This window comes from Cydia splendana, chromosome 21, assembly GCF_910591565.1.
Source record: "Cydia splendana chromosome 21, ilCydSple1.2, whole genome shotgun sequence".
NCBI lineage: Eukaryota > Metazoa > Arthropoda > Insecta > Lepidoptera > Tortricidae > Cydia > Cydia splendana.
Window position 1 is genome coordinate 8683113 of NC_085980.1, and position 25423 is coordinate 8708535.

Consider the following 25423-nt stretch of genomic DNA (forward strand, 5'->3'; position numbering starts at 1 on the left):
CTTAATGACTCAGCGGCCTAAAGTGAGTCTTGGCCTCCGACACGAGTACACACCAGTCGTCTTGATCCTGTGCCATCTCCCGCCAGTTATCGGCTTGGAGATCGCACAAGTCCGCTTCAACAGCATCGCCCCAGCGATACCTGAGACGTCCGATTGGCCTCCGCCCTCAATAGGATAGGCTAATTATCCTGTTTTTGTTACTTAGACATAAATCAATAATTATAAATAGGTACATTTTAGTATCTGAAAACTAAAAAAGAATTTATACACTATAGTTTAATACTGAAATTTAAAGCTGAAGCTCTTGGAGACTAAACAATTCGTTCCACGACATGGACTTTCGGAAGTTGAGCAACCCTACACCACATCGCTCCCGTCGAGTAGCTGGTTGTTGCTACCCCCGTCTTCTTGTCAGATGTGGTGGTCCCTGAGAGGCCGGACCGAGTCCGCTGAGGACCTCGGAGTCGGGTCCACTCCTGACAACCCTAGCGATCCACTTCTCCTCACCACCAACGTCTTCGTCCCATAATCCGTGACGAAATTCTCGTTTCTGGTAGGTGTGTTGGCTCTGACGCTTTGGTACCCGCAGCACAACGGGTACCTCGACGTTAGGATTTTCTTGAACGCCTCGCGAAACTCCGTGTTGAATATTGAATAGATGATCGGATTAAACGCTGAGTTTGAATATCCGAGCCATGTCAGGATTTTGAATGCTAAGTCTGGAACAATGTTTGTCAGGTTAGGCAATGATTGTGAAGTAATTAAAACAACTTGAGGCTGTTTAACGGACAAACATACATTATGTTCGTGATATTGTAAAGCAGAAACAGAGATAAAAACCATTTTTTTTTCTGAGAACATTCCAGAACTAATATTGTTAATGCCAATAAATATTCTAACGCTCCGGTTGTCTGTTTGGACGGTCCGGTGTTAAAAACGATTTAAATTTTTTGGATAAAATTCTTTTCTTTCTGAGTCATGGGTGTTTTCTATGTAAGTATGTATGTATGCATTTATCTATATAAGTAGGTATGTATAACGTCGCCTAGTAGCCATAGTAGGTTGATCTGTATAAGATGTCCCCTGATATTTATTTTATTTGTTTATTTTTAGCTATGACGTTTATAGTGGCACGACACACTTTTGTCGCTGCAGAGTTAACCTAGACCGTCTCTTGTCGCGTTTGTAGAGTCATAAAGAAAGTTTCCTCTTAGACAAATAGGTCATACTTACACAAAAACTTTGGAAACTGTTTAAAATCAAGTTAATAATGAAATTAGACTTACCAGGGATACACGTCTTGCAGAACGCCGCGACGATATTAACGCAGAAGAAAGGCACCCAGCACAGCAGGAACACACCCATTATGATGCCGACCGTGATCGCCGCCTTGTGGTCGGACACGTGGTACGGGGACGACTGCACGTGCGTGTGGACACGTGTCCGGACGGATTTGGTCCGGTTGTCCGGCAGCTGGACGGTCCGGGTGACGGCGCGGATTGATTTCACATGCTTCTGGGCGTAGCAGTAGAGCCTGTTGAAAAGGATATGGATTCAGGAGTCGGGTTTTACTTGATTTGGTCCTTAGATGAATCAACCAGGGACCAAATTTAATTATTTTATTGTATAGGTGTACAGCCACCGCGCGCACTGGCCGGTTGTAAATAAAAATATAAGGGATTCGGCCGTTTTATTAAATATTTTATAAATTGTGCTTTTTAAGGAGTTCTTCTTACTAGCTGTGCTACTATTTTTTCTAACCTTCCATTTCTTAAAATCTGTTCGATTAAAGCCTCAGTAAAATGTAACCAATTACTTTCGTATTGTCCAGAGGAAAAAACGGCAATTTTTCCCAACGTTTATGACCCGGGTAATGGGTCAAACAGATCACTGTGTTATGTCTTTCCTGTAGACATACACAAGAGTTAAGGGCTATAAAGGTTAATTTTCTTATTTCACCCTTATCCAATAAAAGGAGGACCTTTTCACGTGGATAAGGGTTGAATAAGAAAATTAACCTTTATAGCCCTTAACTCTTGTGTATGTCTACAGGAAAGACATAACACAGTGATCTGTTTGACCGAAATACTCGTACAACAATCCTTCATTCACTTACCTACTGTCAAGATAGATTTCATGAATCATGAGCAACCTGTCTTTTGTATGCACAGACCACCTCAACTACTAGACGGAGCTCATTAAGTCAATTGAGGTCACCACACATATGCTCTCCCGTAAATTTAGTATGGCAGAGCGACCGCTTATTTCAGCTGCGCCCACAATTAGGGCCATTACTCGAGTATTTTAAAAATATTTATGATTATGAAGCTTTAGGGGTGCTCTTGGGTTATTATAGTATAAAATAGCGTAGAATACAACACTGTTGTGCTGTTGGATTCGTAGCATTTTACAAGTAAAAGTGTACATATGTGTGGTGACCTCGTGCTCTTTGTAAACGCTTCATAATGCGGTGACTATGTAGTCTGTGGTTGTATGACATGACAAAAAACCAGATAGGTATCACTTGGCCAACGACGACGCGCACCTAAATCAGTTTTCATGAAATATTACACCCATTTTCTAAACATTTATCCTAGGCAGGGAGACGTGACAGTGACAGATTTTCGATTGTTTTATGGTTTTATCAATACAGTTTTATAACTTAGCTAGAAAAAGTGGGACATCAATCGGAGACTGAGTGTCTTTAGTTTTGTAACCATCACTTTTTATACGAAAACACGTGACAGTGACAAATTATTGTTCATTTTGTAATTATCTTGTTAACCCGTTTATATCTTTATTTAAGTATTATATTGTCCGTGTAAGTATTTAAAAACTTTCAACCATAGCTGCTTTCACCTCTTTGGAGTGGATTTTCAAAAAAATCTTCCATACATAATGTGGAGTTCAATAGAAATTCCAAATAATGTAGGTAACCAAACTTCGTAATCTCGCACTTTTTGAGGACAACCATGGTCTTCTCAACAGTTTTTGTATTAAAATCTTTTATTTACGCGTATTAATAATTTCTATTTAAAGTATATGCTAACTAGCTTCTATCCGCGACTTCGTCTGATAATGATGATAATAAAAACGATCCTATGCCCCAAATTATCTCTATAATAACAAATTTCATCTTAGTCGGTACAGAGGCAGAAGCGTGAAAAGGTAACAGACAGAGAAAAAAGTAATAGTTATTTGTTTTACAAGGGGGCAAAGTTGTTGTTTAACCGCTCGTGCTAATATTGATACCCGAGCAAGCGAAAGATTCCAAAATTGAACCACGAGCGTAGCGAGTGGTTCGAAAAATGGAATCTTGAGCGTTGCGAGGGTTTCAAAGGACGACGGTTAAACAAAATTTGCCCCCGAGTGAAACACAAAATTTTTCACCACACCAACCCGAAGCAAATATCATCAAACAAAATCAAATTCAAATGAATGTTATTAAATATTTATCATCCCAAATCATCATTTAAAAGTCAATTCTAGGCTTAAATATATTTATTCTCATAAAAGACATACAAGTCACTTACACGAGAACAGAGTTACAAAGTAAAATTAATCTTATCTACCAGCAAACATAAGAAAACAACTTAAAATTTGCATTTGATTAGATATCAACTAGTTCTCTTTTGCAGCGCAATTCGGGCAACCAATGTCACTTTTACGTTAGATAGAGTAAGATATCTATTAGATGTGAATTGGATCTCTAAGTCATATCCTGTGGAAATCGTTCAAGTGTATCTCCAGAATCGCGCAAATGTCAAATTTGACAGGTTAGATCTTAAGCATATCGTTATCGTATCTTGGTGATGTCTAAAAGATATCTAAAAGATGTCTATTTCAAAATCCGAACCGGGCCCATATTATGTCAAATGCAAACAAAATCTGTCATACCCATATATTTGTTTACATATTTTTTTGCCATTTGTATTAAACTGTGCTTTACGTAGAGCTCTAAAACATTTATTTTAAAGAATATAAATGTATGTGTGTATTTCAGGGTTTAGGCTGTGCATGATCTGACTGTATCTGTATAGATATATACATCATTATAACTTAACGGGTTTATATATAAGTAAACGTTTAAGTTGTAGACAAAGGAAAACAAGAACTTTTTAATACAATATTATCTTTGATTCAATAAGCGAAAGATATCAAGTGAAACTTTTGAAATGTTCTCAAATGTTGTCTCAAAACACACTTCTCTTTAAACACGTATTTCTGTGTAACCATAGACTACCCTTCATAGATTCGGCACTATAAAGCATATACGCGGCGCGCGGTTATCGTGACCGCTACTCATGTACTGTTAGTGCTTGAAAATGAAAGCCTATGTGGCTACCACCAGTTTGGCACTGACATAAACACTATCGAAAACGCTTACTTTATATGCATCTTGCTCGTACTACGTACGTAGAGCGAGATGTATAGAAAGTAAATTATGTACGTAGACGACAGCGTATAGTATAATATGTCAGTTTTGACACTGTCAGCGACTCATGGTACGGGTACAGGGCTCTTCGAAACATGCGCGCGAGTGATTAAAATAAAAATACGTGATGAAACCGTATAATTAGCTTAGCATATACTGCCCTCCTAAGCTAAAAAGCGGTATTTGCATTAAATTTTCATTGAAATTACGTCCTTTTAACTTAGGAGGGCAGTATACGAAGACTCGAAGCCACCAAATCCAAGTACTCACATAGTAAGTATGTAAGTAGGTACTACAATGGCGTCGAATAAATTTGACACTCATTGACAGCCCATCGTTATCCCGGGAAATTAACAGGTACATCTGTCCTTAACAAAAAAGTAACTTCTTGTGTAATAAATAACTAAATAAAATAAATAAACAAAAATAAATATCATAGCCGCCCCCATATCGAAGTTGCTGCTTACTGAAAACGACATCGTAAAATAACTCGAAACTTGGAGTAAAGATTAAAATTACATGTAATTTATGTCTGTCATTAATTTTCGTTCATTAAAATTGTAATACATTAATAGGAGAAGTGTTGCTAGTAAAACTTTTAAATCAAAGCGTAACATCGATTTTATGGCGGCGGCTTAAGTCTTTTGATGTATTTTAAAAATAATAAATATCCTATAAAAATGTCCTATCTAATAATATTAGCAAGATCAGCTTATTTATTATATGCTCTATCTAATTAGGTAGTCTGTGTCTCCAACGAAGTGTCTTTAGCGTTCAGCGTAAACATTTTTGGTAAAGACGTCTGATTTCAAACAAACTTGAGAATCGTACTCGTAGTATTGTTATAATCAAATGTTACTCGTTGTTTTTGGTTAGAACTGTTAACTTTATCTACCTACTATTATGTAGATAACGTAAATTTACCGACATACAGCCGTATTCGAACAATCTTCTATACATATAATAAAGCTGAAGACGGTCGAAAGTCTGTACATGGAAGATAATTGAAAAAAAGTTGGCTGGGGATACTTAGAATCAATAACAGAACACGTTCCAAAAGTTTTTAGAATTTTTGTCTGTTTGTCTGTTTATCTGTTTGTCTGTTTATTTGAACGCGCATCACGTGAAAACGGCTGAACGGATTTTGATGAAAACTTTACTAATCTGTCAAGAAAATCCCCGGCCAGGTTATAGGCTATAAAAATTCAACCCCTAAAAGGGGGGGTAGCCACAACACTCGATTGCCTTAAGTTTGCCTCTGAATCTTATGGCGCTACTTAGGAAGGAGGGGCAAACTTTTTTCAAATATGTGCTACCACTATTGAGTACCCTGGTAAACTAACAGATGGCGCTGAATTTAATACGTTGTGACATGAATAAGCCACCGAAGAAAGATTTTGCCAAATTAACTCTAAGTTTAGAAGAGTGGGTAGTGTGGGTACGGATATCATCAAAAATAATTGAATAATTATGTTGATTTAATAAATTAATAATACAATAAAATTAAACGACAGTCAATAAATTGCCCCTCATTGCACAGTGCCATCTATTGGGGAACTGAGCAAACATTAAGTAATCAAGAAAACTAAAAATGAGTTTACATAGTTACGTAGTGGTAAAATAAACAATCAACACGCGTATAATTTTATAATTATTTAAAATTATTAATTTTCTCCATCATGAATTATACCTAATCGTAATTATATCGCACCCATATCAAATCCATATTCATACGGAGGTATCGCCTCCTTTAAGCACTTAATAATGGCCACGAAGGTGGGTACTTTGAAAAAAAAACATTGACCTCTGTCATTTGCAGTGCCGGATTAACCCTTTTAGGCAAAATAAGCACTTGCTTAGGGCACCACGTCTAGGTGGCACCAAAAGCGTAGGCAAAAAAAGCGCAGGGCTGCATCAGCATTGCAGTCGTCGTGGAGTAGGTACCTACATGAAACTTTTATACGTGTAACTACAAGTACCCATCTAATAACGAAGGGTCGTAGGGATCCTTAGCCGCGATCCTGAGACCTAACTGTCAAAGTGTTATAAGGGGCCCCGTGAAAGCCGAAAACTAAAAGCATCCTATCAAGTAGCGATTTCGAGTGAAGCCAAAGAGCGAGCAGTAGAAGAGTCGTGATTACATGCATAGATTCGATTTCAAGCCACTCTTTTGCAGTTCGGCATAAGGTCTTATGCGAGGTCTTCTGCCTTAATAACACTTGGGCTTGGATCCAAATCCAAGCTTTCTTCTTTCGCAGCTGGGCCTTCTGCCTTGCTCACACTTCGCCAATTCAATTCACTTGGTCAATTTCAAGCTCTGCTTTCTTGCATCTTTTCTGTATGAAAACAACCTCGCTGAGACCCTTAAATGTCGAGCCCTATGCGAAGCTAGGCTGATAGAAAACTGTCCCATCCCTTCTCTGTATGAAATCCTGGTTGGTACTAAAAGTAAAAATGAACAACTGTCTATCAAATTGCGTTTTTTATATTAAAATTTTTTTTCGATATAAAAAAATTCCATTCTCAGCTGTAATGCGGCAATGAACGTCACTCAACTTACCAAAAAAATTCAATGTAATCTCGATGACCCTAGGGAGAGTGGGCACCATGGTCTAGAAATGCTTAGGGCATCAAAACATCTTAATCCGGCACTGGTCGTTTGCGGGGTCAAACGATTTGGGACTCGCATTTAATACGCATTACCATGCCTTCCAGAAAAAAATCCAATCATTCGCGAAAGTCTCGCAACGCATTGAGGTTACAAGGGGCACGTGGTCTTCCTCGGGAGTCTGAAGAAGACCACGGTGAGTGGCGCTCTAGCCAGGCAGGCCGCTTCGCTTTCGCTCGCGCGTTGGGTAAACACCCTACTGTATCGTCCGATATACATCTACTACTCTGTCGTTTAAATCACGTGTAAAATTTGAATAAGGGCGAAAAAAACTATTGATTTTGGAGTGTAGTTTTATTTAGTGGTACCTAATTGTACAATATTTTATCTGGACTGCAGTCCTCTAGCATATCCATCTGTCAACTTTACTTCAAGTTCCGCCTCCAGGGGAGAGGGAGAGAAATTAGGATTAGAAATTAGCCGCTTACTGACACAGACCGAATTCCACGCGGGCGGAGCCGCGGGCACAGCTAGTGCTTTTATAAGATGTCACAGCGATACGATACCGACCTGTTAGTGTCAAAAGTGACGTTTTTGGTTGAAGAAATGTCACACACTGACAGATCGGGGTCGTATTACTGTGATATCTTATAAGGATTGTTCGAATATGATCCCACACAGACATACAAATATTCTGAACGTCTATTGTACCGTACCCGTATGGTTAAAGAATAAATTCTGAGCATTATAAATATTGACTGGTCCCTGCTATCTATAAACAAATCGTATTTGTATTTGTTCACTGTATCTCTGCTATGTACCTACTTGTTTTGTGCAAAAATATGTTTATTATTTACGTACGTATTCAAAGTTTATAACAAATATTATTTACATCTTTTATGTGATAAGTAACACCTACATATTCATCTTGTTTTCAAGTTTTTGAAACTCATAATAACAGAGGACATTCGAGGCAATTCCAGTTTCTGTTGTTTCGTACGTGACACCTCAACACAATACTCGTAGGTACACGCAGGCTTCGCACAGGTTAACAAATTATACACCTAAACCTTGCTCAAGAATCAATCAATTGATAAGTAAAAACCGGATGAAAATCCGTTCAGTAGTTTTTGAGTTTATGGCGAACATACTAATACACAAACAGACAGACGCGGCGGGGGAGTTTGTTTTATAAGGTATAGTGATAAATATTTGCCAACTCACCTGCAGTATATACTGATCATGACAATACAGGGCAGTATGAAGGAGATACAGCTCGAGACCACAGCATACGTCGGCGTGAGCACCAGTGCGCATGTCGGGTACCGTGGCGGCCTCTGCGTGGCCGTGGCCTCCTCGTGAGGCCGGTGGAGGCCGAGCGAGATCGGCAGGAAGCTGACGAGGCCCGCTAGCAGCCAGATTGTGGCTATGGTCGCTACGGCCACGCGACGGGTCACCCAACGGCCGTATCTGACAAAAAAAATGTTAATACACTTGATAACACATCTGCGAAGAAATTCAAAGGTGTATGTGAAGTCCCCAATCCATATTGGTCTAGCGTGGAGTCTATAGCCGAAGGCCTCTCACGCATGAGATGAGGCCTGTGCCCAGCAGTGGGACGTATATAGGCTGAATTATTATTATTTTAATACACTTCATATCATACTATAAAATAATCTACCTTAAGTAACTTCCACGTAAGTTTTTTTTATCAAGGGTCCTTTTAGGGTTTGTAGCTGGTTTGTTACTGCACACCGTTGTATGGGGACCTTGCACTTTGAGACTATGCGCTGAAACTTGGCACAGTTGATTCGTAGCTGGTCTTGAGCAGATACAGACCGGGAGCCATCGAGAGCCACCTCTCATTTAGTGGGGGGGGGGGGGAGGGGGAAAGTTCGACGCTGCCGCGCTTCACTTGGAGCAACATTTCTCCAAAACTATACCTATTAGGGCATGTAATATATCATTTTAGGATAAATTAAGGATGAGGAATCTAGTTTTAGAACAAAAACAATGCACTTTCTAACAAAAAAAAAGCATAAAGTAGAAAAGACTAAAAAACGTATTTTTGATTTTTTCATAATTACCAATTTTTTTAAAAAGTGTAGCAGGAATCGGAAAAAAAAAAATACAATCGTAAAGCTACACTTATTACGTTTAAGAAAATATATAGTTTAATATACAAAACTTTTGATAAATGGGAGATAAAAAATAATATTAAGCGTGGGTCAGAGTGATCTCAATACAAAATATTATGAATGTGGGAAAGTTACTTATAATTTGTTCTACAATCGTTTATTTTTCTTGTTTTTCATAAATAACTCGTAAACGGTACCCCACAGCAAAAAAATATCTTTTACGTAAATAATCTGTTTCAGATTTCTTATAAAATAAGTACTACTGTTTTTCGCTACCATCAATATTAAAAAAAATATTGAAGGGAGAAAATAAATACTTAGGTCCCCTTTTTTAGTCATTCGTAAATAACTCGTAAACGATGGCCAATAGCAAAAAATTTTTTAGTACATGAATAATTTACATAAAATTTCCTACAAAAAAGGTCATTCAAACTTTTTCGCTAAGATCAATATTAAAAACGATATTAAAGAGAGAAAATAAATTCTAAGGTCCCCTTTTTAAATATTGTTCCTAGCGAAAAAGTTTGAATAACCTTTTTTGTAGAAAATTTTATGCTAATTATTCATGTGTTAAAATATATTTTGCTATTGGCCATCCTTTACGAGTTATTTACGAATGACTAAAAAAGGGGACCTAAGTATTTATTTTCTCCCTTCAATATTTTTTTTAATATTGATGGTAGCGAAAAACAGTAGTACTTATTTTATAAGAAATCTGAAACAGATTATTTACGTAAAAGATATTTTTTTGCTGTGGGCTACCGTTTACGAGTTATTTTCGAAAAACTAAAAAAATAAACGATTGTAGAACAAATTATAAGTAACTTTCCCACATTAATAATATTTTGTATTGAGATCACTCTGGCCCACGCTTAATATTATTTTTTATCTCCCATGTAACAACAGTTTTGTATAATAAACTATATATTTTCTTAAACGTAATAAGTGTAGCTTTACAAATATATTTTTTGTTTTCAGATTCCTACTACACTTTTTAAAAAAATTGGTAATTATGAAAAAATCCAAGATACGTTTTTATGTCTTTTCTACTTTATGTATTTTTTTTTGTTAGAAAGTGCATTGTTTTGGTTCCAAAAAAAAATTCCTCATCCTTAATTTATCCGAAAATGATATATCACATGCCCTAATAGGTACAGTTTTAGAGAAATGTTGCTCCAAGTGAAGCGCGGCGGCGTCGAACTTCCCCCCCTCCCCCCCACTAAATGAGACGTGGCTCTCGAGGTCTCCCGGTCTGTATCTGCTCATGACCAGCTAAGAATCAACTGTGCCAAGTTTCAGCGCATAGTCACAAAGTGCAAGGTGTCGTGCACTAACAAACTAGCTATTGCAATTCGCCGGCCTAATAAAAAGAAATTGAAGCTTTACAGCACGATTCGAGTATGGATTATCATTGCCAACAGAGCTTCCGTGGGAATTGAGTTAATTTAAATTTCATTGCAAAATTTAAGCGAAGAGCAATTAACAAGAACCCCAAAACGTTGTAAAAGAGTGTGACAATTACCTACTTTTATAACAACATTCTGGTCATCATCTTAAAACTTGAAATTCAATTTGTAATCTTCACTTTACCCGTGAACTTCCCTAATATTATGACTTCCACTTAAGAAAGCTGTCATCATTTATTATTCTTCCCAAATTCTTATCCTTTTTCAGTATAACATTTAGTATAATATTTAAATTTAATACTTTAAGGCACATTTAATCGTCTGTTATTTACGTATCAGCTCCATAAATATAACAAAATATAGTTACCACCATGTATTTATAAATTAAATCAATATTTAAGCATATTAAGAACGGGTCACTCACGTATTTTAAGTCGTTCTTATTATATTTAATATGTCTGTGTCTCACGGAAGTTTTGTTATTAAAACAATATTTAAGCATTAATAATTTCATGTTTCCCGAAACATGACAATACATCTCAAAATGAATTAAATGTCGTTGTAATATAATTATTCAATCCACTAACCAGTCACCATGCCGATCAAATGTCGAACTTGTAAATTAATTAGAGACTCATTTTGTTAAAATAATTGCTTCCACATTATTATCAATAAGACCGATTCTGTTTCAATAATTTGATAAGGTTTTTCATCATCAGTTCATTTTATTTTGATACTGTATATGGTTTTCATCACCATATCAAATTGTCAAAACAAAATTAGCCTCAATATAACCTAATCATAACAATCATTGATGTTTTGGTTGCTATAATTGCACATTACAAAACAAATGCCTTTGATCGTTGGAGTCATAAGCCTTTGATCAATCAAGCTACTTGTCGCGAACTTGTAAACAAGGCATGTCTAGGTTACATTCGGATTGGGACTATACCAGCGTTGCTGCTGACAAAGAAATGTCAATTAACTAAAGGGATACACTAGGGGACAAATGTACCGCGACACATGTCGGCGACATATCAAATGTAGTCGAGCGATTTCGCTTGACATATCTGGCGACACCGTGCGACTTAAGGTGACAGTCCGTTTCTAACCGCAGCTGCACTACTGTCAATTTTACTATGGAAATTGACAGTAACAGCGACGCGTTCAGTACCAGTAGTGCAGCTGCGGTCAGAAATGGAATGTTACCATTAAGGTGACAGTCCATTGCCAACGACAGCAGCACTACCATTCATTTTACATGGTCCGTAGCTACGTCAGGCGAAGTAGTGCGATTTCGCGAATCTTCGCCTGACATATCTGGCGATTTCGGCAAAAATATAACTTATATTTTTACCTGCAGCAATGCATTCTGCAACATTGTTATGCAGAATTGCTGCCAACTGAATGTGAAAATCAATCATAATGACAAATTGACGTTTACTGCAGGAATGTAGAGTTAGACCAAAAAAAGTCTGCAGCGATTTTGATAGCCCACGCAGTGTTATTTATACGTCATACTTTCATAGAAGTTTGATGTTTAAAATAAAACTTGCACTGCGTGGGCTATCAAAATCGCTGCAGACTTTTCTTGGTCTAACTCTAGCACAGCAACGCTACAGTAGCTGGTAGTCTCAATCCAAATGTAACTTTAATGCTTAAATCATCAATCTACAACCATCTTTGTAGGTTGACAGGTTGAAATTTAAAGCAGAATTTGTATTTTTAGTTAATATTTTCCTTTCATTTTGCCGAATATTGAAGATTGAATGGGAATGTTTTAGATCCATTTACGTCAGCATGGATGATTGATAATAATGATAATGATATCCTTATAACAAAAGTTTATTAATGTTACTTAATTAGTAATAATGTCAGGTTGCTTAAGAATTTTGAATTGAGTTTTAATTTATCGCAACTTAATAAAATGACTCTGGTATGAAGAAAATGTAAGATATGATATTGTATCATCATGGATGACACAGTATCAAAGAACATCTAACTAACTTTGTAATTTTAATGTAAATAAAAACAACCCAAACGACCAATTTACTGTACCTACTGTAATTATTTTTTCATCACACCAGCTCGGAGAGGCTTACTTGGCACTTCAAAAACGGATAGCAAAGTTGCACTTTGCTATCAGTAATTCACATGTGAGGTAAATCAATAATCAATAATCATCAATAATAAAATAATCAAATGCAAATTTTGAGTTGTTTTGTTATGTTTGCTGGTAGAATTGACTTTTAATGATGATTTTGGATGATAAATATATTTTAATAACATTCATTTGAATTTGTTTTGGTTTGATTTTGTTTGATATTTTACATTTAATATTTGCTTCGGGTTGGTGTGGTGAAAAATTTTGTGTTTCACTCGGGGGCAAATTTTGTTTAACCCTCGTGCTTTGAAACCCTCGCAACGCTCAAGATTCCATTTTTCGAACCACTCGCTACGCTCGTGGTTCAATTTTGGAATCTTTCGCTTGCTCGGGTATCAATATTAGCACGAGCGGTTAAACAACAACTTTGCCCCCTTGTAAAACAAATGAGTATTGTAGTATTTTACTACCATTATATCAAGTACAAACACAAACTACTTTTAGTTTCTTGCTAACAAGAGTGAGCCAAAATGCTTCTAAAGCCAATTTGTCATGTAAGTTGATATTTTTTCCTAATGGTTTCGTGTTATGTTTCCAAAAACCTCATGCCTGACAGGTTTCCCAATTGAGCAGGGAAAGTGAATTCCCTGCCAGCTTTCCCTTAAAGCCTCTTTATAAACTTTATGAAAGCCCCTGAACTTAATTCAATCAGAGCTTTTTACATTTTCCCGATATTTGTAAATTTGAAGTTTCTTAAGAGAAATAGGCTTTTGTATTGGATTTTTTCAATTAGGTGCAAACAGCGGAGTATTAATAGCGGAAGATTGAATATTTCTAAATGGAATACGAAAATAGGATTCTTATATTTTTTTAATAAAATTATTTAATTTGAATCGCAACTTGATTCCTATTCATAATCAAAGCCAGAATGAACGCAAGCAAAAAAAAAAGAATAGGTATTATATTTTCCTACATCTTTTTGATAGCGTTTTGTAATACAAACCCACGTTTTAATGTCAGTCGGTCAGGTGGTTTTGGCAATCATGGAAATCCTGTACAAAATAAATACCTAAGGAAATCAATTGTAAAAGTAATCATTCAGAGGAATTTTGATGTGGATATTTCAGTCCCGAATGATGGTGCATGGTGCATCCTCAGATGGCTTCTTAGGTACCTTAGAGGGTCCTTGATGTGGATGTATCGGTCCAGAGAAATGGCGCACAGGTTGAGGATGGAGGCGGTGGAACACATGACGTCACACGCGACCCAGGTATCGCAGAACTGCTCGCCGAATACCCAGTAACTGTTCAAATTAAATAAAAAATAATAAAATAAATAATTATTGGGGACATCTAAAGCCGACCACTGACTAACAGTCAGACGGACGATATCGGCCGGTCAGTTGTTCGGAACTGTCAAATTTTTGTTCTAACTGACAGGCCGATATCGTCCGGCGGGCTGTTAGTCGGTGGTCGGCTTTACACGGATCGACCTAGCTCCAAACTAAGCATAGCTTGTACTATGCATACTATGCTTATATCCTCTAAGATACTAGGCGACGATATTAACATACTTATATAGATAAATACATACTTATAAATAATAATAAATAAATAAATATTATAGGACATTCTTACACAGATTGACCAAGTCCCCCAGTAAGCTCAAGAAGGCTTGTGTTGAGGGTACTCAGACAACGATATATATAATATATAAATACTTAAATACAAAGAAAACAACCATGACTCAGGAACAAATATCTGTGTCATCACACAAATAAATGCCCTTACTGGGATTCGAACCCAGGACCATCGGCTTCACAGGCAGGGTCACTACCCACTAGGCCAGACCGGTCGTCAAAAATTGAATTCCTTATTATGAATGTACAAGTGCATCCACACCGTAGCACAGAATAAATAATAGTACTAGGTATAGAAGACTCACTCTCTAACAACGCGTCTGTTACGATCAGCACAGATATGGCCGCTAGGTGGCGACAGCGCCACGCACGGCTTATGGCAAACCCCAAAATAGGGGCCGAACGGATGTACTTTTAGCTACCTGTAGCAAAGCGACGAAATCGCGGAGTGAGCCACGCCTGACCGTAGTTAACTTTTGTGGAGCAACACTGTGCGACACAGTAACATTAGGTAACTTACCTAGATAGTTACAGTTCCACAATGTTGCTCCGTAGTTACGCCACAAAAAAAGTTGACTGCGGTGTAGATGCACTTTACGTTCAAATAATCAGTGGCGTAGCGTGAACTAATCTAGCCGTGGGTGAAGACGCGATCTGCGAGGCCCTTTTCTGTTACTGTGCCCGAAGGGGCCTCGCGCGAGGCCCCTCTTGGGGCGCGAGGCTGTAGGCGACGGCCCACTTCGCCCACGCCTAGCTACGCCACTGCAGATTTATCACATTTATTTTGGATGGCTTTCAAAAAAGGTGCGCCCATATTTGGCAAATGTGCCACTTAAGTATCCCATTCCTAAATCACTACACATCGTAGCAGGTGTAGGTAAATACAATGCACGCTAGTAAACAACAGAGGGAGGCTCTCGCAAACAGACGTATTTTACAGTGCGTTCGTCAGTTCTGTAATACGAGTACCTACTGAGAGGACCCACCTAAATACACATTTACATTTTTAATTTGAAGCAAAATAAAAGAAATCAATTCAAGTTTCGTTGCTGGGGTTTAGAAACGCCATTAAATACGTCAGTAAATTGCTACTGCCAGCGACGGTAACTAGCATGGCTGCAATTGCCGAAACTAAGAACAGGATTAAGCTCACTAATAACTGTAACTTACCCCAACAAATCGTTAACTCCAGCGAACGTCATAACGGCAGCGGCAACCAACATATCTGCGATAGCTAGTGAAGCTAGAAACAGGTTGCCGATACGCCTCAACCCCCGGTCTGTGTAGATGGCGATGCATACTAGGATGTTGCCTGCCACGCTCAGGAATATGAGCAGGGAGAGGAATATGCCTGGGGACAAATTAAGTACATTAATAATTTCTAAAATTTTCATTTGTAACACGTATGGCAGGTACATGATAAGAAGTTATCAAGTAAATAATTAGGTAAAAAGATTTAATATTTTGTTAGAGAATGAATCTTTTGACCATGAACGGATATCTCTATGCTAAAATATCTGGTATGTACCATCACACTCCGTGATTGTTGCGCCGTTGGTTGTTGGTTGTTTACGCTATAGAATTTCCAATTTAGCAAGAACCCTAAATGGTATAACAATCCCGTGTGGTGACTGTACAAAACATTTTGAGAAGTAAGCATAATAAAAGAGTAGGTAGCGATACATAATCGGCATTATTTCCACAGAATTATGTTCAATGGTATCATTGAATATAAAATAATAATAATGACGGCAGTTTCAGGGGCCCATCTACTCAGCGGCAAGTCACCGCCTGCCTCCATAACGTGTAAAACATTGTTATGGCAGGTGTCCGACCTCTCTACAATATTCCCAGTCTCATTGTCCACCCAAACTTCAATCTATAGACCGGTATACTGTTCACTTTTTCTACAATAGTCCCAATGTCTGCTGAGACCGGGTGTCTATTGTTGCGCCTGTGAACGGGTTCCAGCAGGTGTTCTACAAGACATTAAATAAAGCTCTCCAAGGGTCCTCTACGTGTTGGATCTATATCCCCACGCAAGTCTATCAAAAGACCGGGATTTATAGGCCCGTGAAATCCAAGTAGATACAACTAATTATATTGAATTTGATCTATTAAAATGCTTCAAATAAATTCCTTAAATAAATAACATTCATTACAGCTGCTGCAGTAATTCGAAAACTGAGTTTGTGATTAAATCCCAGCCATTTATTAAATTCAAATTCGGTTTAGAATGCAGACCTAGTTTTTTTGACCCTTTACGAGGAAAATAAATTGAATTTCGTCCCATTGTCACCCATAAAATTATATTTTGGGCGATGCAAAAGGTAAAATTCATTTCGTCCGGGATTGTTGAATATTCCTCCCGAATCAACCGAAGGCATTGTGCTCTGGCGAGATTAGGAGTGACTGAGGTCCGTGGGGGAAATAAAGGGTCAGAATTTACCAAGAAATTTCATTAAAGTATATCCTGAAAACAAATTTTAAATAAGCATTAAGTATCGATATCGACAATAGCCCATTTTAAAATACATTTCATTTTGCGTTGAGTGAGGATCGGCAGATTTTTTTATATGTTGATAGTGATAAATGGTCTTCTTATGTCCAACGGGCGCAGCATGGTTCCATTTTTATCGCCTGTCACTATGCCCGTCACTTTCGCACTTACATACTTGTTAGAACTTGACAGGCATGGTGACAACCGATAAAAATGCGACCGTGGTATCGCCGCAATACTGTCGAATGAAAAGACCTTCGGGTCATTTATTTTGTGAAATGCTCGAAAACCATGAAATTCCTGGATATATTTCGATTAGGAACAATTGTTACGGCGGCTGCCTTCTTAGTAAGGCTTTTAAACAGACTAAATAGATTGAAATATTTAAGGTACTAGGTACCTACTTCTTCTTTGAAGCGATTTTAATAAGGTACAAGTAAAATTTGTCACCGCCCTTTTATGAGATTTTTTTTTATTATAACTTGATCTCCAAAAGAGTCGAGTTAGTGAGATTATTACTTATAATAATTAATAATTAACATTTGTATGATTTGATACACACATATATTTTTAAATCAAGTTCCTATATATAAAGAAAAATATCTATAGTAATTTAAATTGTATTTTTTCTTATTTAGGTACTTGTAATGTTTTGCAAAGATGTGCCCGTCCGGCCGAGTTCGTTGCCGGTCCCATATTGGGATACCTCCAATTGAGGGGGGATTTAAATCTTCTCGTGGCAGAGGTGTAGTGTTGGAGCCGGTGTAGCTTTATTTGACGTTTAAGCGCATTGTAATATGCCTACTTGAAATAATCTGCCGTATTCGCACTTCAAGATATTCACAAGACTCACATTTATAGACGGGTCTAACGCGAATTTTATTCAATTACCTTGATTTACCGACGTTTCGACACAGGTTTCACTGGTCAAATCTCTGTTTTGACATTTTGCTGGGACATCAGTCAGCCGCGACCACGACGGTAAATCAAGGTAATTGAATAAAATTCGCGTTAGACCCGTCTATAAATGTGAGTCAATATTCACAAGAGACGACACGTACTAGATCCATTCTAGATACGTTATAGTTTAGATATCAACTAGTTCTCTTTTGCAGCACAATTCGGGCAACCAATGTCACTTTTACGTTAGATAGAGTAAGATATCTATTAGATGTGAATTGGATCTGTAAGTCATATCCTGAGGAAATCGTTCAAGAGTATCTCCAGAATCGCGCAAATGTCATATTTGACAGGTTATATATTAAACATATCGTTATCGTATCTTGGTGATGTCTAAAAGATATCTAATAGATGTCTATTTCAAAATCCGAATTGGGCCCATAATCTACATCTATTTTATCTTAATCTGTCTAAGGTTAGATTAAGATAAAATCGATCTACATCTATTTTATCTTAATCTAACCTTAGACATACTGTGTCCCAAACCCATGACTATCCCATTGAAGTTCAATAAATTTCAAATTCATCACCTATTTCATTAGGTAGGTACCAATTTTTTGATAGCGGCATAGAAAAGGTTAATGATGCTAATTTTTTTCATCACTACAAGTAACATGCCGTTTTTATGTTTCATTTATCCGATAAAATCCATTTTAGACTTAAGTCGCTGTTAAATAAATTTTAATGGCAAGAGGCTAAAAGGAAAATGAATCATTGTGCTAAATGCCGTCGACGCGGGCCGCTTTTGAAGTTAAACACTTATTAATGTTATTTCTTCGATGAAAATGCCATTTAAGCTTACGTTTAAATATCAAGTAAGTACTACTTTACTCGAATAAAAGCTTTGCTTTAATATTTCAAGTCTGGTACTACTTTAGAAGTATGTAATTATAATTTATAATATATTTATAACTTTTACGAACGACTTTCCGAGTGACAGCGGCACAGACCAACCCCTAGGCGGTTTTCTGTGGACAGAGGGTAGGTAAAAAGCGACAGTAATTTAATTAGGTTAGGTATACCTAGGGGTTGTGCACAAATCACGCGAGGTGTTTTCATCTACTTTTTGACCCCCCCTCCCCCTTGGTGATATTTGGTGAGGTTTTTGGCTACCCCCCTACCCCCACACAACCTCACGTGTATTTTTTTAAATTTCATTCAACCTAATTTTAAGATAAATAGCATTGTATATAGAAAATCTTGTTTATTTTTCTATTTTCGTTAAATAGACTCGCTATTTTGACGTGCAGAGTGAAGATTTATGTTTAACGAAACCGAGAAAAAGTATCTACTGATGTGGAAGGTTTTTTTTTTTACTGTCTTTCACTGTAGAAAAATACACGCGAGGTTTCCTTATAGTTGAATCATCGAGAGCGTGGAATTGCATATGTAGTAGTATTGTTTGTTTACAGGCATTCTATATTTGAATTTTCTATTTTCTTGTACTATCAGCATACAACCACTACAAATGCAATTCCATCTTCTCGATAATTCAACTATACCCCCCTCCCCCAACGTGATCTATAGTGATATTTTCTTGACCCCCCTCCCCCTATCGAACCTCGCGTGATTTGTGCACAAGCCCCTACCGACTGTAGGTATGTTACTCTGAATCACTACACATACCAACCAACCTTAATTGAGTTTGGATTTTTTGGTAACAATTGAATAAGTTTTCAATGGCTTATACTGTTAAGGTCACATTCGGATTCAGACTGCACTCAGCGTTATTTCCTTATTCGTAATGGGGCAGTACTGCCGCCGTAAGGAATAAGTCTAATGTGACTTCCATGGCGCGCCATACAATAGAACTCGAATACCTACCTGACATTCATTTTGCCAGATTATGAGGTTTCCGGGTAACTTACTGATGAGGGAAATGGATAGCAGAGTAATGGCGTCTCCATCCCTTTTACTTGGACATACTTTAACCTGAACATACGTGGTCTTCTGGAAACTTATTAACAATGAGGTGGGACATCATCAAAGTGACAGCGATTGACTGTCGCTGAACTCTGTTGCCATCTCATTAACCTATCAGCAGAGTGACTGCATTCATTTTTTCATCGGTGTATACAGTCGCGTTGGACTTGAATACTGTGTAGAAAGGTAGAGACAGAAGGCAATAGAAAGTACTCTCTCCAGGCTGGTGTTATGCCTGGGGACCGAAGGCCACTGAGAGGTAGTCAGAAGGAGTATATATGGTAAGTGACATTTGAAACTCCGTAAGCGCGATGTAGGTTTCTACCAAATTGCTTTTTAGCTCCCTAACGCCATCTGTTAGAATATTGTGGCACGACGTTGGCAGTGACAGAAGAGACGCCACAACTGCCATTGAACTGTTCCCTGTAGTACCAAAGAGAATTTGAAGTAGAGAGTTACTGTCATGGTAAATTATGTAGCTACAGTTCATTTACTGCCATCTTTCGACAGAAGATTAACACTGTTTGAACGCCATTTGACTTTGATCCTTATTCTTTCACTGATATGTGTTAACTTGTTAAATATTAATATTACTGCCATCTACTCGAGCATAGGCGCATAGGGTTATGGCACCATCGCTCGAAAACATTGCACCATACCTTTGGCCTATAGTCGAGTAGATGGTAGAGAATAAGTTAAAACATATCAGTAAAGGATTAGGATCAAAGTCAAATGAAGTTCTAACAGTTTTATGTTCTGTCGAAAGATGGCAGTAAATTTGCAGTGGCTACATAATTTACTTTGACAATCCGTCTCTATAGATGCTATTCTCTTTGCCTGTACCAATACAGGGAAATAACTGGGGTATCTTACCAACGAGGAGGACGGACAGCAGAGTGACGGCGTCCGGGTCCTCGCCATCGCTGTACTCCACCGTCGCCGTCTCATTGAACTCGAATACTACCTGTCGACATAAAAAGGCGCGTGTAATTAATGTTATAATTTTTGAAATTAAGGATTAATGGAGACTCCGGATTGAGATGATGAAATTCTGCTTGTATTATGCTATAAAAAATGTAGCAGCTCACATTTCGTTTTTTGATCTGATTGTTGCCTTGACCTTTTATATAATTATATAAAATTAATATAAAATTGCAACCGTACGCGTGTTTTCTGGTAATGTTGTCTGTAACGATGTTGTTGTAAGCGATTATCTACCTGATAAAAAACGACTGTATAACAGCTACACCAACCATCCCCTAAACAGCTTTCTTAATCGCTCAAATCGACCTGATATTTGGCATTAAAGAGCATTCACCTTGAGAACGTAATTTTATGGAGATCACCCCATTACAAACACCGCACGTCGTTAAGCGTTCTCAGCACATACCACACGACGAGGTTTGTACATATAATTTGCTAAAAACAATTCCAAAACTCTGAGGCGCCGAGGTAACACGTGTTTTGGTATTTTGTCTCCACATTTACTCGAGTAACTTTACACTTTTCAGGATAAATGGGTTTGTGTGTGAAAGTTAGATTACCTAGAATTAAATTTGTTACAGGCAAATATTGTACTACGAACTGTTGTGTTGTGTTGTATTGTATTGTTGTATTGTATTGTATTGTATTGTATTGTATTGTATTGTATTGTATTGTATTGTATTGTATTGTATTGTATTGTATTGTATTGTATTGTATTGTATTGTATTGTATTGTATTGTATTGTATTGTATTGTATTGTATTGTATTGTGTTACGATTTTGTCCCTCTCGCTGTTGAGTCGGCTGGTCCTTGGTGTTCCGATGCGAAGGTTTTTGTGAGGGACCTGGGAAAACGCATGCGGGATAGGGGTTGCGATCCTAGGTCTGGTTCGTACCTGGTCCAGCGTATATCGTTGCCTATTCAGCGCGGGAACGCCGCTGGTATTTTGGGGACGTTTGTGCCGGGTACTTACCGGATTAGGATATAGGTTTATGGCTTGCTTGTGTTTTGTAATGACCAATTTCCTTTTAAATTTGACGATGCATGTTGCAGATGACATATGTGAAAGTATACATTTTATTTTGACGAAACCTGAGGTGGATGAGCTATCTGTATGATGACGAAGCCTGCGCTGTGGATCTGAAGGTACCTATGCTGTTATTAACATGTTTTTCTTTTTTGGGTCAATATTTTTTTTTTTTAATATTGTACTTACATATACTTTTTGATAGCTCATATACCATAGGGTATGCTTAAAATATTCCTATCCACCTTTCCGTTTTTGTAAATGAGCACGAGACGAAGTGTAGCCATGATAAAAGCAAATTTATTTTTACATTAATAAATTGTAGTCAGCAGAGTCAAACGCAGCCCAATTCGACTATTAAGATTGATCTTTTTTCCTAGCTAAATAGCTAAATCGTCGGCAATTATGACACTTATGACAAAGACACGACCATTGCATTTTTACCAACACCTCTTCTAATAATTATTCTTTTGTCGCTGTCGCTATACTCGCTATGTATCATTGCTCATTCACATTTGTTACTTCATAACGAATATTGCTTGAGAAACTTACAATTTGGCTTTTCAGAGGAGGGTCCTTACCCAAGTAACACAAAGTAGCTGAATATTGTTTGAATAATAGAGCATGCCGTACTGTAAGCTGAATAAGGTAGCTGAATAATGTCTGCAACAGCGCTGTTACAGACGTTATACAGAAGATTTGGGCACAATTATCCTGCTTGTGTGTTACTTGGGTAGCTCCATATGCATAAGAACCCTGATGGAAAGCCACATTTCACTACACTAAGTTCCCCAAGACGTGTCAGTTGTTCGCACACGTGTCTTACAGAGACTATAAACTAAATATTGAACCGATGAAGAAAATGTTTCCGCAGCACGTGCGCACTAGTAAGATAAAGTGTCCAACGTCCATCTCAATTCGAAAAAGGCTAGTAGTAGCATTCGTCCACTTTAGTAACTGACAATTTATAAACCTTAATGCAAAGAAATAAGGTTCAAAATTGGTGAGTGTTGGTGGTGATGATGGATAGACTTAGTACCTTTTGGAAATGAGGGTAAAGTTCGATGGTTCAGTAGCAATACGATGCAACAATGTATAAGATACGTTTGAGATAGTTCGGTTTGTAGGTGGGCATTTTAATTTAAACTTGCACTTTAAAGCGCGACTTAAGTCGTGTTTCAGTAACGTCTAACCGTTACATTCCTGACAAAATGTATGGGATTTGACATTGATCGTCAGTTTTGTAACGATTGCTAACCGGCCGTTAAAGGTGCACAGTTAAGTGAAAATGTCCAGGTACAGTTTCGGAGCTTAATGTCTTCGTCGAGGGTATGTTTGAGTGCTTTGTTTCAGAATTTCCGATTGAATATTGTATGTTGTACGAATCTAATATTAAACATATACAAATTACCTACACATACATTTTTTTTTTTAAATGAAGCCTCGGAATGATGTTTGTAGCTGATGGGAAATCATTATTGTCACTTAAAAAATAAAAGCTTAGTACAAAATTCGTTCCAAAACTACCGAATAAGGTATAGGCATTACACGTAACCTGGCGTCTTATTAAGACAAAACATATTAACCAGGTTATTCAGTTTTTGTTAAACTGTTTTTTTTTATACGGGCTTATAAAGTAACCAGCAAGCAGGCTTTGATGCTCCCTTGTGTAACTAATTACTATAATAAACTTACATTGGTGGGTAACAAAGAGGCGAACTCCATCTTCAGTCGGCTCAGGTCTTCGTGTCCACCTTCATGAGGAACCGCTGCAGTTGCGTGCGCCAAGCGATCCGTAGTGCCGCCATGTTGGACGGGCCTCACATATCTGAAACACAAAAAGGAAGTTATATTTCCATCAAATGTTGAGAAAAAGAATCTTCTTCTTCAGTCGGTCCCTCAATACTGAGGATCTTGACATCATATCCTTCTGTTAAAGACCAGGTTCCTCCATAGGGTTCTGTTCCCCGCTAAGCGCATGGCCTCGTCGCATGGCCTCGTGCAGTTTTAATTGCATAGGTGCCGTAATTTGAGCACACCATCTAGTAGGAGGAGGGCCCTGAGGTCTCGTGCCTTCAACTTTGCCCGTCATTATTACTCTTTCCAGGCTATCTGGAGAGCGACGTGAGAGGTGTCCGAAGTATGACAGCATTTGGTCCTGGCATATCGTTGACAACCGGCGTTTTATGCGTAGCTCCTCTAGTATGGACTGATTGGTACGCATGGAGAAAAATAATACCTTTTTCCAAAAATATGAAGAAGTTTAAAATTATTTCTTCTCAGAATTTTTGTACGACTACAATAATTGATTTAACTACCAAATATTTTGTCAGTTCCGTGATGGATTTTGACATCCAGTTTGAATGGACATTCACAAAACTGACTCAATTCAGTATCGAAAACTGAGGACACCTTTTTCTTTTTTTAAATCAATAGTTCTCGTGATTTAAAGTAATAATTGTTCTTTAACAAAAGAATACACCTGACAATCCCATGAATATTGGAGTCTGTGCGGAAAGAGAGTCGTGATAGTATGGGATCCAATACATTTGCAATACATTCTACGACTCTTCTCTTTCTGCACAGACTATACAATGGGGGACCGACGATGATGTCGTTAAGTTTTAAAAGAGACCACCGATCTAGAAACGAGAATATTTGGATTAAATGAAGGTAAAAAGAAATTACAACAAAATTTACTGAATTTGAAGCAGGGAAATTGTATGTCACATTATAATTTTATTTCCCTCAAACTGTAATACGAAATCTTCCATTTCTTATAACTTTTGAAATAATCTGTCACTTTACCACATTAAACGGCTTTCGCTTTACAAGTCTCCATCGATATCCGGCTTCGAAACGATCCACTTTCTGCGTTTGACACCCGAACGCTCCAAGACATCTATAAAATCTCTTCGACATGACACTTCAAATAAAAATCGAGGGAATCCTTATGGTCTCATGAAAATTGCTATTAAAAAGGCAAATTTTAAGAATTTGTGATTCTCTTATATTAAATCTTTTACTAACATGGCGGTACCATTTGGCAGAAATATAAAATTATTCATTAGGGGTCGTCCGGAAATCATGTGATCATATTTAGGCCTATTTTTAACCCCCCCTCCCCTTGGTGATATTTAGTGACTAACGCAACCCCCCCTCCCCCCTGCCACAAGATCACGTGATAATTATGAAGCGGGTACCCTTAGACGCTAAGCAAATCTAATGCCGTTTCTACCACGTTTCTACTGTATTACGTATATGTTCAAGATGCTATCTCTCAAAAACAGGCATCGTAAAGTTGGTGCGATGAATATTTTTATTGAGTAAATACGCATATAAAATAGAGCGAATATTTAATCTGATTTTTTTGAATAATATTCTCGTCGATATTAAACTTTCGTGAGACATAATTTTAAATATTCTTGTGTTTGGCTTTCCCGCTTTGACAAAAAAATTACACGTGATATCTTCCCTGACCCCCCCTCCCTCATCGTGCTCATTCGTGATATTTTCTTAAACCTGCTGTATTTGACTGTTTTATTCTTAGTCGATGTTTGCTTTGATTCTCGACTCGCATTTGAACGATAAGTAATTAAAAAGTCGTAAATATACGTCCATGAAGGTTACCTTCACTTTTATTTTGTCTTTTTTTCCAAATCGTTATTATGTTAGGCAATGAAACCTGATGCTTTTCTT

The 25423-nt window shown here is 37.6% G+C and overlaps 1 protein-coding gene across 1 annotated transcript in view; it reads right to left on the reverse strand.

The window, feature by feature from the left end:
- Positions 1 to 257: 257 nt before the first annotated feature.
- LOC134801143 (dopamine receptor 1) overlaps positions 258 to 25423 on the reverse strand; it is a 178561-nt gene continuing 153395 nt past the window's right edge. The window contains exons 2-8 of the mRNA XM_063773683.1: positions 23420 to 23552; positions 20587 to 20677; positions 15501 to 15681; positions 13866 to 13994; positions 8268 to 8513; positions 1287 to 1534; positions 258 to 719 (exon numbers count right to left, since the gene is read on the reverse strand). Coding sequence (XP_063629753.1) covers positions 412 to 719; positions 1287 to 1534; positions 8268 to 8513; positions 13866 to 13994; positions 15501 to 15681; positions 20587 to 20677; positions 23420 to 23449 — 1233 coding nt within the window. The 5' untranslated portion in view covers positions 23450 to 23552 and the 3' untranslated portion in view covers positions 258 to 411. The remainder of the gene's footprint in view (positions 720 to 1286; positions 1535 to 8267; positions 8514 to 13865; positions 13995 to 15500; positions 15682 to 20586; positions 20678 to 23419; positions 23553 to 25423) is intronic.